The sequence below is a fragment of the Mixophyes fleayi genome, chromosome 6, assembly GCF_038048845.1.
Source record: "Mixophyes fleayi isolate aMixFle1 chromosome 6, aMixFle1.hap1, whole genome shotgun sequence".
Classification (NCBI taxonomy): Eukaryota; Metazoa; Chordata; class Amphibia; order Anura; family Limnodynastidae; genus Mixophyes; species Mixophyes fleayi.
In genome coordinates, this window is record NC_134407.1 from 32,392,698 (window position 1) to 32,410,112 (window position 17,415).

Genomic DNA, 17,415 nt, shown 5'->3' on the forward strand with positions numbered 1-17,415 from the left:
CCCAACTAATTGGTCTTCGGAGGCGTTGGCGAGCTTTTCTGCCCTTAAAGTAGCTTTCACATCTGCACCCATTCTTAGGCATCCAGATCCTGAACTTCCGTTCATTGTGGAAGTAGACGCCTCAGATGTAGGAGGAGGCGCCATTCTCTCTCAAAGAGATCCTCAAAACAAAAAATTGCACCCATGTGCATATCTGTCTAAGAAATTCTCATCTGCTGAAATTAACTACGATGTGGGCCCTCGAAGAATGGCGGCATTGGTTAGAAGGAGCATCTCACATTATTACCATCTTCACTGACCATAAAAACCTTCAGTATATTCAGACCGCCAAAACTCTAAATCCTCGACAGGCCCGCTGGGCTGTTTTTCACCCGATTCAACTTCCTTATCACTTACCGTCCAGGATCAAAAAATACTAAGGCTGATTCTCTGTCTCTGAGTTTTATGGCATCCCATCCTCAGGCCCCTGACCCGCAAACAATAATTACCTTGACCTCCATTCATGTCGGTCTAACTCAGGATCTTGGGGCCACACTCCGCCACTTCCAGAAAATTGCTCCAGCTCAGACACCTGCTGATAAATTGTTTGTCCCGGTTCATCTGAGGAAGTCGGCCCTCATTGAATGCCACGACAACCGCTCAGAAGGTCATCCCGGTATCCAGAGGACCATAGAAATACTTTCCCGCTGGCTTTGGTGGCCCACCTTGTCTTTAGATGCGGAAAACTATGTTCGTGCCTGCCTAGAATGTGCCAGGAACAAGTCTTCCAGAATCCGTCCTCCAGGTCAACTTCTACCCTTGCCAACTCCAAACAGGCCATGGACCCATATTTCCATGGACTTTGTTGTCGACCTCCCTTTGTCCTCGGGTCATAACACCATTTGGGTAGTTGTTGATCGATTGAGCAAGATGGCACATTTTATACCCTTGCTCAAATTGCCGGATGCCAGAAGTTTGGCCACTTTATTTATTACTCATATCTTCCGTCTCCATGGCCTTCCAGAAGACATAGTCTCGGACCGAGGGTCCCAATTCATTGCACAATTTTGGAGGTCTTTCTGCAATTCCCTCGGAATCAAAGTTAGTTTGTCCTCAGCTTACCACCCTCAGTCATATGGTCAGACGGAAAGAACCAATCAATCTTTAGAGCAATTTCTGCGCATATACATTTCCAAGTTTCACGATAATTGGTCCTCCCTCTTATCCTGGGCAGAGTTTGCTTATAACAATGCTTGCCACTCTGCAACACGTACTTCCCCGTTCTTCTGCAACTTTGGGTTCCACCCGAAAGCGAATTCTCTCTCCTCTGCTGTTACCATTGGTGATCCTGGAACACTTGCCTTCACTGCCAGATTGAAGTCGATTTGGAAGAAGGTACATTCCGCTCTGTGTCAAGCCTCTCTTAGGTCTAAAACCTTCGCTGATCGCCATCGTGGTCCATGTGTATTAAAAGCAGGAGATTGTGTATGGTTGTCCACACGGAACATCAAATTGAGACAACCCTGCAAGAAACTTGGTCCTCGATTCATCGGGCCATTTTTGATTGAGAAGAAAGTATATCCAGTGGCATTCCGACTCAAACTACCACCATCTTTAAAAATTCCCTGTACTTTCCATTGTTCTCTTCTGAAAAAAGCTGTTGCTCCCAGCAAACACAGTCAATCTTCCTCTAAAAGACCTCGGCCTCTGCTTATTAATGGAGACCGCGAGTTCATCATTGAAAAAATTCTGGATTCAAGGAAGGTTCAAGGGCAGGTCCAGTTTCTAGTCCATTGGAAGGGTTACGGCCCAGAAGAGCGAACTTGGATACCCCAGAAGCGTCTCCACGCTGAGAAACTACTTAAAGAATTTTTTAGGAGGTTTCCCACTAAGCCTGGATGTCGGGGTTCCTTGACCCCTCCTCAAGGGGGGGATACTGTCACGAGCCGCGGCGGCCGCGTGCACCGCCGCGACTCAGTTCCTGCTTCTTCTGACGTCCCGGCTGTTGCTATGGCAACTGGGACGTCACTTCCGGAAATCCGGCCGACCGTTGCCAGGGCAACGGCTGGACGCCGAGAACTTTACATAGGTGCTCTGGGCGCAATAAAACAGCTGGGCACATGCGCAGTCTAGCGCAACCTATAGGAAATTAATCAGGCAGGGGCTGTGACTTGTTTCAGAGCTAGGCTCTGATTGGCTAGCAGGAGTATTTAGGGCAGTGAGGACTGAGCCTCACTGCCGGTTATAGCGTTCTGTCCTCAGTTCTGCTACCTGCTTGTGCTCCCTGTTTGGTTACCATTACCGTTGATTGACTTCCCGTTTTTGACCTCTGCTTGTTCCTGGACCTTTGAACCCTCGCTTCTGACCCTGACCATTTGCCTGAACTCCGGATTTTGCTCCTTTCGCTTGTGCACCTGACCTTTCGCCTGTCCCTGGATTTCGTATCTGTGCTAGTGTCCTTTTGACCTTGGATCTCTTCCTCACTTCGGCCTGCCAATCACTCTCTCCTGGGTTCTCCTTTAAGTCAGTACACGTTGCTCGACCCTCGGTCGGTCTGCAGCCAAATCTGTCCCCACCACTAGGGGCTCCAGCGAATACCGGGCCTTCAGAGTAGTCCCCGAGTTTCACTGTACTGGCTTGGGAGTTCCGAACAATCCTGCTGTCTTTATCTTTTTAGAGAAGATATATCCTTTCATCACAGAAGTGAAGAAGTTATAGTATATTGCCCTTTCCATATGGTGGGTTCACAGCGTATTACAGATTAAATGCAAAACTTTTTTTTTTGTAAATTCCAACCAATGGTGTTTCCAAAAATGTAATTATTACTTCATAAGTTCTAAGAAAAATGTGATTACACATTTGAAAGTATTCGCCTGGAGTCAGAATGCAAAGCTCTGGTTTAAACTTGATATTTTTTCTTAAAAGTCTAAGGGGAAACTATTTGCTCAAGGGCTAGTTTTACAAACTGAATACGTCTCAAAATTCCCACTGTTTTTTTCCCCAGTCTTGAAGTGGATATTTTAAATTCAAACAAAAATATACAGGTCGTTTATAAACAGAGCAGCTCCACAGCGCAAATGGAGCTTTGAACCCACTGTGTGACCCACAAGTGTTAGAAAAATTCCGTTGGGGCAAAGGGTTTGCAGAGCAAGATGGCCGCATGGGCAGAAGACCGGAAGTTTGCACAGGTGGAGCGGAGTTGGGTGGAGTGAACGTAGTATGAACTAGGGTATTGAAGACGACTTCATTAAACAAAACCTTACATGAGAATGTGAAGAGAAACGTGTATCTAGAGGCACTCCGGGGTAGCAATTTACTAAAATATAACTTTTATTATAGATAATTGCTAATAAACTGTTTAACTAAGAGATGGATTATATCAAAGTCCCAAAGAACGGTAACATCTTAGTAAAATGTAGATTGAAATTCAAGTTGTTTTCATTGATTACTGGAGATGAAAATCGTAATGTAACACATAACAACTCATTAGTGGACATAACTATTTTGTTAAACCAAATCACTGACAAGCTTAGAAAAGAGAATAAAGCACATTCATTGGTAAGCACTACAGGTCACTTTGGTACAAATAGGAATGTATCATAGTAAAACTCCGTAGCCTCAACAGTAACAGAGACCATCCAATAAGACTCTTTTCACCTGATACCAAATGTTCTGACGCTAAACTTCTCACTCATTCTATGCAATGCAATAATCTAGGCTCAATTAATTGGTATTAAAATAAAAACACCTCTCATATCAATGAATTAATTCACCACATGTAACAAAAATAGGAAATTAAGTGGGACATTCGGGAGCAAGGCATTTGGTACTAAGTGGTGTGTGTTGTGCGGAGAGGTCTGGTAAATGAAGACTCAGCAAGCAATGCATATAAATAGAGCATCAAAAATTGAAGAAGAGAACACGCTTACAATAAAACAGTGACATGTGTAAAATCTCACAGTATATAGACATGACACAAAGATTGTGTAATGCAGTACAAGTAGCAAAAAAGTACAAGACAGTATTTTGGCACTTGTCACAACATATGAGATTTAGTCACGTTTTGATTTTTAGCACTCCCCCGGGGGCATGTGTGACGCCAAAAACAAGTGCAATGGCTAATAATTATTCTCCTGATATCAATGAGATTATTGGGCATATTGTAAATGCTGTCAGAATACAATAACTATCAGACAAAATGTAATCTTCAAGAGCAATAACAAGCCCTGGTCTGACCTGGCCTCTGACCAAAAGTGCCAAACAGAGCCGGACCTCATCCAATTTGCCCACATTGGGAAGTAATCTAGCCGCTTGGGCCGAGTCCCAGGACTGGCACGTCTTTGTCCAGCATTACTCTTCCAGCTCATCTACTGGTGCCAACCAACTCATAAAGGACATGGCTTTAAATATGTCCAATTAAGGATGTACAAACAGAAAAAAAAAAAAAATTCTTCTCCCAAATGTGGTCATTTCTAAGGACATTATTCATCAAAGTCTTCTTCCGTTCTGTTGTAGTGTAGTAACTTCTCATCCAGCCCACAGCTTTCTATCAGTTCTGTTAGACTTATCTTTTTACTTTCTGCCGATAATGTGGTTTGGATTTCATACAGCAAGAGCTGGCTGCTTTTCCTCCATTTTTCTATTAGACACTGTAGCTCGGTCAGATTGTTCTAAATTAGAAAAAGAAAAAACATAACATTAAAACCAGAAAAAAAATTACATTTGGCAACTGACAGAACTATTTTGCTGACACTGTTCTATTATACATTCCACAATGGAACACTTTGACCCAACTGTCATATTACAAGTGGATATGACCCATTTCTCCATATTATATATATATATATATATATATATATATATATATATATATATATATATATATATATATATATATATATATACACACACACACTAAAAAAAATCCAGCTCTGTTACTAATATTCTGTTGTAGAGCATATAATGGTAAAGAACACAATTATGCACAGACTTTCATAAGTGGCACTTAATCACTAAAGCACTGATAACTTGTAATGATTGTAGACCAGCAATTAACTACTGTCCAATATCCAGCTCCTAATCTCTATTTATAGGTCAGTGCTTTAGTGGTTAGGAACCATGTTTAAAAGTCTGCAATGTTATCACTTGTGTGACATGAGCCATAACCACATGTGGGTAAATGCCCCCGCTTCAGCAGTCATATGATCTAGGAGTGAGCAGTTTGTGACCTGTAAAAGTCTATCCATCACCTACACAGTGGACACAACCATATTGTTAGATAACACAATAGTCAGGAGAATTCAGCCTATCAATACACTAGAAATAAGTAACGTCACTAAGACAGGTGGAACATTGTCAGCTTAAAAAATGGCTGCCTCTACTGCGTGTAGGTGACATGTATACATTAAATGTGCTTGAACCAATCAAATTGTTCTTCTTAAAATTCCTAGCCACTTGGACATGCAAAATACACATTCATGTCCGATCTTAGGCTTCCCCCATGTATAAACATATCCTACAAACATGATAATGAATCACATAGAGAGGTATAATATTCTTTATTACCTTAGATCTATATAATTTAACCATTTTCAGTCTCCTTAGAATCTCCTCCTTCTCTTCAACTCTCTTTAGTAGTCCCCTTTTTTCCTGGAGCGGATGCTGGGAGCTGGTATCAGTACTTGTGACTAGTTTGTGAGCTTCCAGTGAAGAAGTTTTGCCTTCTGGAATGCTGGAATCTGCAGAGGAGAGAGGGCCACAGGTCTCTCCTGTCTCCACAGTGCGTTTCCTAACGCCTTGCGGAGGCGAGGGATCACCGGTACACTTTACAGGAATCTCACTCTCATCAGAATCAATTTTTAGCCGTTTTGCCACCGTACATGTTGAACTGAACGATCGCCGAGATTTCCTGAGCCGTTCTTGAAGAGTTGCACTCATGGGCTTCAAGAAAAAAAACAAAAAGCCTAAGAATAAATCACACAAATTCTATGCAGATGTATTAATAGTATTCAATATGGACGTAAAGATAAAACAAAAGTGTACCTTATCACGTACCAATTTCTATAAAAAAAAAAAATCCTTGAAGCTTAAATGTAAAAATCAAAAAATGTATAAAACTTTAAATGGGCTCAACAGTTATAAAAATCCCTCCCCAATCCTTTAGGATTACCATAATGGTAATTATTTCTATAAATCACTCAGTATCCAGTATCTAAACAAATTTTCTGTAAGACACTAACTATGCTTACCTTGCAACCACAGTATAACTGCTGATCACCCTACACTCCAGCCAGGTCTCTGCAGTAAGCAGTTGTGATTACAGCACTTAGTCCCCGTATAATGAATTATAAAGGAGCTATACTATGATAGCACCCTTAGGATGTAAGCTCATATGAGCAGGGCCCCTCTCCCCTCCTGTCTCCACACCTGTTCTTCCGCTCCGTCTTTACAGTATTTGCCTGCCTGGAGTTTCTGAAGTTCTGGTACTTTGTGTTTATTGTTCTGTATTGTTTTACCCTGTATAGTGTACTGTTTGTGCAGTGTACAGCGCTGCGGAAACCTTGTGGCGCCTAAGAAATAAACGATAATAATAATAATAATAGCACATCACAATATGCTGCCAGGGCTGAAACAACTTCCAGAGCAGGCAGAGGAGTATCTGAACTCACTCAAAGACTGTATACGCATAATAATAACTTACAGATAAGAATCCGGTAAAATTCATGGAGCCACTAGAACTTCACTCTGATTTTTACCCAAGCTCCAATACTGTTGTAGTACCACCACACTATGAGCAGATCAATAGGAAGCCACATGCAAACAGATTGCAGCTTTGGGGGCATGGCCTGGAGAAGCATGGTGTAGCATGTGTTTCTGCATTCTCTCCTGACTGATACCTTGTTGGAGAAATGTACTTATGTCAGTACTTATTGCCCTGCTAATAGGTTACCTTATCGGGTGAATGATGAGAAACTAGCCAGCCTGGAGGATAGGTGGTTGGATCTATCGCTCGATCTATTTCCATCTGCAGAGGTGGGGTGAGGGGAGCTGGTGGCATATATAAATGCTACGTAGGCCTTCAATTCGATGCAGTGAAGTTATGTTTGGGAAACACAGAAATTTGGCATGGGTCCCATTCTTATTACCAGAGTTAAATTGTTATATGCTGCCCTTTGTAACTGGTTGTGTGTTGGGTAGGGGATGCCCACTGTCCTTTACAATGTTTGCCTTAGCCACCTTTCTCATTATCCAGGTATACATGGGAAATCAGCTGATACAATTGCCCACTAGGTGGACGATATTCCTAGAGGAAGCAGGCTAGTTATTGACAAGTTTGCTTCAGATGGAGGGGTTTGGATATGGTCTTAAGATCAGATGATCTATATCCAATGTTTCCAATTAGAAGGGACTCCCCAGAGGAGAAATCTCAGCAATTTCTTCTGCAGTGGACTCTTATATTTACTTAGTATTCTTAGGTATATGGGTATCTAACAATATATGAGGGTACACTCCACTAAAAAGCCACCCTCTGATGGAGTCTATCAAAACTAGGATTCAAACATGGAAAAATTACCCCTCTCAATGATTGGCAGTGTCAACTTAATAAAAAGGATTGTCCAACCAAAGTTCCTAGAGGCACTTCAACACTCCCCAGTATACAGCAGCTCAGTTACACTTGTTTTACTGGGAGTGCTCCGTTAACTCCAGTAAAAATTGCAATAAGTATTTTGTAATAACTTGTATGTAAAGTTTTATGACCCTTTAACTCTTGCAAACAAAGACGATACAGACATAGTGTCTTTCTTAGTCAGTATTTTATTTTTAAATTCTGCCTAAGGCTCTTGTCAAATAGCTACCTGAAGCCCCCACAATATAAAAAACAAGATCATTATTTCAGTACGTAAAAATCAAGCAGTAAGGCTGACTCATCTTGGGAATTCTCAGGTTCATATAAAAACATATACAGATAAGTTACAGAGATACCTAAATGTTTAGTCAATGCTATTTATTAACAAAAAAAAACCAGTGGGGCAATCATTTCTACCCTCTGTCCTTCCCCGAGGAATCGAGAACACATTTTTCGTTTACACAAGATTTATGAGCTATAAAGTCAAAAATGTTAACTAAAATTGTAACAATATGATATAACGTGTGATGTTTATGATTTAGAACACTGTGTCAGTTACGTAAAGCAGCATTCTCACTTTCTTGGTATTCACTGGCCTGCTGATTCTCGTTAGTGGAGACTTGGGAAGTGGAACTATATGCTAAAACAGTCTTCTCCGTTTCTGTAGTGTAGGGCTTCATTAAAAATATTTAGTCATTAAAATACACACAGAGAGAATCAATAACAAGCAGCTTCTTGCATCCCCAGCTTTCGGCCATGGCTATGAGACAAACAATGGCACCCTGTGTAAACTGGTTAATTGGAGAAACAGGCCCTGTGGCTCTGGTGAGGGGAGCACTGGGTATGACCACCTGTACTCCTGCACACTGCCGCATGTTTGTCTTCGATATCTGCTACAGATTCAGATAAATTAACATAAATTATGCATACCAATAGTTACAATGCCATGTCACAAATTAGCATAGCTGTCACATAAGTGCAACAAAGTTTGTAATATTTAAAAACGGGTGAGGTTTGTCTAGGGAATAAAGCATGTTAGAAGTGGACCTGTCACCTACACACAATGGAAGAAGCAGAGGAAGATTCGGTGCCCTGGGCAAAGCCTCAGCAGACTCCAGGGCAAAGGGAACCCTGCCTAACCTTGGGGAGACTCTTGCACCCTGACAGAATAATTGGATCGAGGGCCTGAAGTTCCGCACAGATGTGCACTTTTTTTGTTTTTTATTTTGCTTTCATGCACTTTTCTGGTGCACTTGAGTGAAGAAAGCACCGATGCCGGCTTCCAATAATAAATATAAATAAATTGGTTGGATACATCCTTAAATTGTCAGTCTCCAAACTTCAAAATCATAACTCTGTGATCTGTTTAACACTCACTGAAGCTGCAAGGTTTCAGTTTGCTACATAATTTTGCACTATAGTTTGCTTACAGTTGATGAATATTAATTGCTAATTAATATTTATAATGACTAGAGATGCATAGGTTTTGTTTTGGCAGCTGGTTTGTCCTGCTGTGTTTGGGCTTTCTTTTTATTGATGGCAGATATCACTGGTTCTATAATTATATATGAAACAAATTCCCACACACATGAACAATATAAACATATTACATTTTATGCAAACTGTGGCTATCCTGGGTCTTTTTAAGAAAATTCACCTCAGGTCCTACTGGTGTTATTTGGCAAGGAGTGCAATTTACTGACGCGTTTTCTCCACTATAATAGCATGGTTTCCATCCAGATTATAGGGTCACCTCAGTTAAGTCCTGGACCCCATGCAGGACACCTTCAATGCATCTCCAAAAGCAGTAACCTTCAAAAAGCAAGGCGTTTATTACACAACCACTACCTGGCGGACATTTGGATCCAGTCCAAATCAGCTTTTCCTGTCAGGTAGGCATCACTGCTGCCGAGTCCCCTGACAATTGCAATGCAGTTGTAGGTTCTTATGCTTTTTGCAATACATTGTAATGTGCAATTAATGTGCAAAAAATGTGTTTATACTTTGACCAAGCTTAACGGAAGGTAGACCCCCCCCCCCTCCCAGTGAGAGACATTAGAAACAGATGAAGGCTTCTTTCTTACTTGTTTAACAGATATGTTGTTTTGAGGATCTGGGGAGCCGAAATACTTCTTGGAATTACTAAGTGATGGAGAGCAGCCGGAAGGGGTCTCCATTGCTGGTTTGATCCAAGCTTTCCTATAAAGAATACATAAATATATCATGTCAAAAACAAACTAACAAATAAAATCATGGTTACAAAGAATGAAGAGAATGCAATTTCTCAAGTATTGCAGATTGTATTTGTATGCTTTGCACATACTGGGGTACATAAAAACTAGTGCACTGGAAATTTAAAAATACAGACTGATGATCTGCTGTGGGACCACAGTTACCTGATCCCAGTTTATACATGTCTACCAGAATCTAAAGCTGGGTACACACTACAAAAAAAGTACTGCAGATGTGATTTCTGTAACAATTTTACAAACAACTGAAAGTGCATGCAAATTTATATGTACACACCTACACAATTTACCTTCAGACCTGTGCTCTTCATCTGTCATAACCATCTGCTAAAAAGATCGTGACTCAGCGCACACTACAGATGACTGCCTACACTGCTGGTTGTGAGTGCATACACACTTCCACGATGCCTGACATCATTCTATCGTTTACATTTTTAGTCTGTTTATAAAATCAAATCACACAAAACGATAGATGCTTTGGTACGATAAAACATGATCGTGGGAGCATACTCACTAATGCAATATCGGAGCTAACAATAGTGTGATTGGCAAGATAATTGGTTGAAAAATGTATAGTGTGTACACAACTTAAGTGTAGGAGAACTGCTTCAGAGAAACACGCTGCCAGAATTCAACAACCCAGGCAGTGTTCTCCCCATGCTTTATTGGCACTAATGACAGTGCGACGTTCGGTTGCATCACGAGTGCCAGGTGGCAAGGGCCACTGCCTGTCGGTGGGCTCATCATAGTGAGTAGTGAGTGTTAAATCAATATAAGGTCATTATTTCAACATTTAATTTGTGCAAAGGCCACCACCCAGCTACTTTTTGATGCCATCCAGCAGATAAAAATTTTTGGGGAGAACACTGCCAGGTATACAATGTGATACTGAAACTAGAAGTGCTGCCAGGGGAAACAGATTTTTATTAAGTCTTAATGACAACTACCTTTCCAAGGTGGCAGAAGTATCAACTAGCGGGGAGTTATATTGGACTTATTAAGATCTATCTAATCTATCTATCTAATAAAATAATAAATAAAATAATGTACAGACAAGGGGACCTGATGCCGAGTTGGACATAGATCCATTTGCATTACATAAATTACGAAAATATGTACTGTGCATGCCCACAAAGAGAGTGCATGTATATGCAAGCATGAAGACTTGTGCACGTCTGACACTTCCGCCTCCCTTCAACTCAAGAAAAATATAAAAACATTAAGCTTTCTCAAACTGCTCAGTTCAGTGCCGACCATTGAATAAAAGTTAATTCAATTATCCAAGGCTCCTCTAGCTGCTCACGCTCTAGCCACATGAACATCCTGTTTTGATGTCTGTAGAGCTTAACCAAATCTCTACTGATGTTAAAAAGAAATAAAAAATTAACAGTGCTGTGCAGCTCCACTGGTGTGTATGGCACATTCATTTATACAGCCCACTTTCAGCTCTATAGCCCATTTATTTCAATGGAGGGTCTTCAAGATGTAGAAACTCCATTTCAATGAATGGGATAAATAAATGGGCAAAAGAAAACAATGGGAAAAATAAACCACAGCACTAGTTAAACCACTTGTGTAAACACCTTATGGGTATATACAATGTGTTCCCATAGATCTGAATGGACTTCTACTGCGTTAACATGTTATGAATGCACTGAAATGAAACATGCATTGACCAGAATGGGTTCTATTGTAACTTGCAGTCACATGAAAAACACAAGGCAGGCGCAGCATTTAAACACCAGTGGGCAACCCGCCTAAGATTGAGAAGCTCCTTACCAAGATTGTATGCATCCATGTGTGCTGAGGGTGCTATGTTCAGTTACAGATAGACCATTTCATACTACATTTATCAACATAAACAGTAACACTAGACATGGTCCCAATATTTAAAAAGTAAGTAAAATCAATCCCTGAAAATTACAGACTAATGATCCTAAAATCAGTGGAGGTTAAATTATATTGGGGAATTCTAACAGATAACATCCAGAAACGTAATACTGAAAATAAAATAACAGCGTCAATGCCGTTTAAATTACCAGTCATGCCAATCTAATCTGATTAGTTTCTATGAGGAAGTAAGCTGGAAAATAAATCTTGGCAGTGTACTGGATATGATTAATTTGGCTTTTGTGAAACATTTGATATAGTTCCATATAACAGATTGAACAGAAGATAAAAGCACTGGAACTATGAGAAAATATTTACATGGGAAGAACTGGCTGAGGGATAGGAAGTGTTGTTATAAATGGAATACATACACCTTGTGCTACATATATTACTGAGTGGTCTAGGAAGTAACACAAAGTTTTGCAATGCTATACAAAAATCAGGACATTGATTTACTACAGAAGGACTTGAATCAAATGACAAGCTAGGCAGAGAAATGGCAGAAGAGGCACAATGTAGGCAAATGTAGAGTTATGCTACTTTACATTAAATAGAAAACAATTGGAGAGATGCAACATGTAAAAAACTTTACATATTGTCTACTTATATACCGGCTTAACATCAGCCAGAGTAAGGCAGCTGCTGCAAAATCAAACCCTGGGATGCTTGAGAAGCAAAGTAAATTTTGCTATTATGAAAAGAACTTTGTTGGACCGCATCTTGAATATGGGTTACCATTTTGGTTACCTGTATATAAGAAAAAAATAAGAAAGTGAAAGGGTTCAGAGACTGGTTATCTTATTTATTAAGGCAATGTATGGGTTAAATTATGAGACTTGACAAACTTGGGTTATTTACCTTTGGAGAAAAAAAAAGGTTTGTCTGACAAACCTTTTACAAAAAGTACTGTACAAATGACAAGGGGGGATTCCACTGTGACTATCATGGTTTTCATTGCAATAAGAGGGATTATTCACTGTGTAGGTAGTTAGACTGTAGATTTGCAAAGGAAGGAATATATGGCAGAATCACTGGATAGATATAACATGGGTAGATAAACTTGGTGTGTCACTGCACTGTTAAAGGGTTTCTCTATGAAAGGTTAAAATTAACCATATACTGTCCATATTTAGTACTTACACTGGATGCCCCTTATGTCCATTGCATAACACCAATTCTGGCCTTCGGGAACATAGCACAAAGAGGTGTACTTTAAACTACGTTTTGTCATTCTGCCCTATTTTCCGCATTGTAGAATAGGCCAAATCATGCATAGAATGGCAGACTGACAAACTGGAGTTAAAACTGAAAACCGCTATGCAGAGGAACATGCAGTTCCTAAAGGCGCCATAGTTTAAACAACAGTGGCGCCAGCAGGAAGTGAGAATTATCACTTGAATTTTAACAAAATTTTGCATTTTGGTTGGAATTAGCCTTTAAAGTGAATCGTCCTGTTGCCATAGACAACATGTATCACAATTTAACATATTTCTGAGGACACTATGAGATATACACAGCCATGCACTGTAAAATTTTAGATGGCGCCCTTTTCAATCTCAAGAGTGGAAATCCAAGATCAGTAATCCAGGAAAATCAAGCTTTTTTTTTTTGGCTCGTCTGATAGGCCAGGACGTTTTCTCAGAGATGAAAGATGCCACAAGGTAGACATGTGCAATATCTTTCCTTGTAGAGTTCTCTGGACATTAATGGACGTATACCGCCAAACAGTTCCAATATCAATGGTCAAAGGACGCATGACAAAATGGCCATGTTGTGAGCATATCATGGGCAGTTTAATTTACTCCCGTAGTTTTGGAATGTTGGGAGGTATACTGTGCTTATATATTGTGCAGCTCCTTATGTATGTGGAACTGAAATTATAAGGCCATATCATCTATATTTTGTGTATGAATAAAACTGTGATGCATATAATATGACGCGTGCTCGGGATGACAAGCTGATTATTGCTACAGCGTATGATAGACTGACTATTATAGAGGAATAGTATGCTGGTCATTACCGAGTTATGTTAGTCATTGTTGGTCTGTTATATGATATACACCGATCAGTCACAACATTAAAACCACCGATAAGTGAAGTTAATAAAATAGATTATATTGTTACAATGGCACCTTTTAAGGGGTGGGATATATTAGGCAGCAAGTGAAGTCAGTTCTTGAAGTTGATGTATTGGAAGCAGGAAAATGGGCAAGCGTAAGGATCTGAGTGACTTTGACAAGTGACAAATTGTGACGGCTAGATGAGTGGATCAGAGCATCTTCAAAACAGCAGGTCTTGTGGGGTGTTCCCGGTATGCAGTGGTTAGTACATACCAAAAGTAGTCCAAGGATGGACAACTGGTGAACTGGCGACAGGTTCATGGGCACCCAAGGCTCATTGATGAATGTGGAGAGCAAAGTCTAGCCTGTCTGGTCCAATCCCACAGAAGAGCTACTGTATCACAAATTGCTGAAAAAATTAATGGTGGCTATGACAGAAAGGTGCCAGAACACAGTGCATCGCAGCTTGCTGTCTATAAGGATACGTGACGCTGCCTATAGGGAGTCATAGAAAAAACAGCCCCAGGACTCTATGGGAGCATGAAAAACAACATGCACCCCTTCCTTAGATTACCAGCATCACACTAAAATGCATGGGGGCTCTTGCCGACTTCCTGGGCTGTGTGGGCCAGAATAATGAACAAGATGGTGGTCCCAGTACAATTAACAGGTCCCAGTACAATTAACAGTAATCACTAAAAGCAAGTCCTTTTTAATCAACCCTCATTCACAATATAAAAATTATACTTCTCTTATAGGAATTATTTTTCATAGTCTCTCATCCAGATCAGGGACTACTTGACTTGAGAGAATGTTCCCCTTTGCATTGACCCATCACCACTGATTTATATATGTCACATAACACCTCCAGTGATTTCCTCTATCGATCTCTTATAACAGCAAATAATGTAATGCATTGTATGTCAGCTTACAGTATGTACAATGTAGTCCTACAACATGCTCACCTATGAGGGGGGCTCCGTGTCAGTGACCCCCTATAAGTACAGCAGCGGCTGCAGCTTCTCTCGGGTACAGGTCACACTGGCGCTCAGCGCAGTCTCGCGAGATGAGACCTCACAGGATTCCCGCCAATGTCCGTACTATGGGGACGGCGGTCACAGGTAACTGCTCCTGCGCCGCCGCCAGTCTGTTCTACTGACCGCAGTGTCTCACCCCTCCCTCACATGCTGTGATCCCCGAGCCTGGCTCCTACACCAAGAAGAAGCGGGACGGACAGCTGAGGCGCCGGGACGGGGTTGGACGTTACATAGAAAGTGGGACAGTACCACGGAGCAGACTTCAATAATACAATGTCCAACTGCACGGGGTGCTTGAAAAAGTGCTGGACTTTGTCAGTGAGGGTCTTCACCCTCTGGCACTGTGGTAAAGGCTAATGCATGTCAAACACATTTTATGTGCTGTGATTAAAGACCACTTGGGGTCTATGCATTAAGCTGCGATAATTTATTAAAGCAGAAAAATGGCAATCAAAAAAAGTATCAAAGGATTTTGGCAGGAGAATTTTTGCCATAACCCACTTACTATTTCTAAACCCAGTCCCCAAAGAGTGGTGGATCCCGAACTTTTTCAGTTCAAGGCACCCTTAGGGTCTCCATAATTTTTTCAAGGCACCCCTAAGCCAAAATTATTAGTCTCCCACCTTGCTTACCACTGGTCCTGGCCGAGGCAACCCTGTGAGATCGCCAAGGCACCCCAGGGAGCCTAGGCGCACAATTTGGGAACCACTGCCATAGAGTAAATATGGGGTCTGTGCAGTTCTGCAATGCATAAAGCTTTGCATTTCACAGAACAGTAATGCATACCTGCCTACTCTCCCGGAATTCCTGGGAGGCTCCCAAATTTCGGGACTCCTGGAAGAGTAGGCAAAACACGAAATTTGGTGGAATTTATGGTAGTGAATGCAAGGGGCGGGGCTTAATTGAGTCATTAAGCTCCACCCCCTCCATTCAATGCCGTGAATTTCGGCTTTCCTCTCGTGGGGGTTGGGGCTATGGTGCCGCGAAATGTCACCACGCCCTCCTTCTAGACCATGTCACATGACCCAATCTTAAAAGTGGGCATGTATGGTGTCCTTGTCAGTGTCTATGGGATCCAGCTGAAGCCTCTCTGGCTTTGCCGGATCCCTCGCTGTGAAAGTGTTATGTGCATGCCCATAACACTACCTCCTTTCAATGCAGTGCTACGCTGATGGTAAATAGGAAAAACATTGCAGGCAACTTCAGTGGTGCTTAAATATGTATCGCTGCATATATATATATATATATATATATATATATATATATATATATATATATATATATATATATATATATATATATATATACTGGCACCGCATTATATTAATACATAGACCCCTTGACACCAATGTGTTCTTTTGCAGAGAGCACCGTAAAATTGGTAACCTCTCTACAGAAATTTCAAATGCTACATCCCAACATTTAGTTTTGTCTTGTCACGCCATGTTGGTAACATGGTAACGCTCACCTCCCTGCTCCACTAAAATAACCCGTGAATATGCTATACATCAGCGGCAGCTGCATGTGGCACCTTGACCAGTACCAACCAGGACATACCTCCCAACAATCCCTTGGTGTCAGGGCAAAGTCTTGTCTGTACAGGACAGTAGGACAGTTCTATCAATTTGGGATTGTCCTGCCATAAGCATGACATATGGGAGTTATACTTTACATGCATTTACTAGCATTAAAAAGGTTAATAAAAGTATGCATTTTTAAACAACTTGCTTAATTTTAATCTTTACTACTTTAGAAAACCACAGTCATCTCTAAAACACAAGTAAAAATATTGAATGCATATGGGCTACATCTGATGTACATTTTAACTTGCATTAGAAAGCAACTTTCAAACGCCAGTGGGTTTGTAGTCTTAAAAATAACCATCCTGTAAATTCAGTAACCAGTGCCATTCACTTTAAGATTAAGACAATTTAGGCCCCACATACATGTCTTCCCTACATGGCACATGTACATTTTGCAGGACACCACGTATCTTCTTTCTACCATTCTCCATGCAATATCGCATAGAAAAAGATGGGGCTCCCTAAACACACACCTTCAAATGCTCTGCATCAAATGTAGGAAAAAATAATTGGGGTGAAAAATGTGGGTTTTCACCTCATGTCCTTTAAAAGTCCATTAACACCTTTAAATAGAATTACTTATATCCAGTAATACCAACATAGTCCAGTAATACCAAAGTAGTAAAAAATTATCTTACTACTACAGTTGTTTTTTTTTAATAATGCAGCATTTCTTTCAGAAAATTGTTGAAATAAAAAAATATTTTGGTATCCACATATGTATTTCTTTGTTTTCCAGTGAAATAAATTGCAAAAAGCAGAAACAATTACTATAAATCGTAGCTTATTCCACACAGAAATCCTTAAGTGGGAGGGAACAAAATTATTTGCACTTTATAAAAGTTCCTGCTTCTGATGAAACGACATCTGTCGAGAAACGCGTCAAGCTTTTACATTTATAACTTTGAAAGTTTTTCTTGAAAATCTAGAGACCCCGGGGATCTCACTAGCGGATATCTGGTTTGTTTGTATCTCATGCGGACTGACGGA

At 40.7% G+C, this 17,415-nt stretch overlaps 1 protein-coding gene across 1 annotated transcript; it reads right to left on the minus strand.

The window, feature by feature from the left end:
- Nucleotides 1–3,872: 3,872 nt before the first annotated feature.
- On the minus strand, nt 3,873–14,912 carry SFR1 (SWI5 dependent homologous recombination repair protein 1). The gene is made up of 4 exons (XM_075216197.1): nt 14,771–14,912; nt 9,691–9,805; nt 5,545–5,919; nt 3,873–4,649 (listed from the first exon to the last, which is right to left on the minus strand). Exons 2-4 carry the CDS (start codon nt 9,781–9,783, stop codon nt 4,461–4,463), a joined length of 657 nt encoding a protein of 218 aa, XP_075072298.1. The 5' UTR covers nt 9,784–9,805; nt 14,771–14,912; the 3' UTR covers nt 3,873–4,460.
- Nucleotides 14,913–17,415: the final 2,503 nt, after the last annotated feature.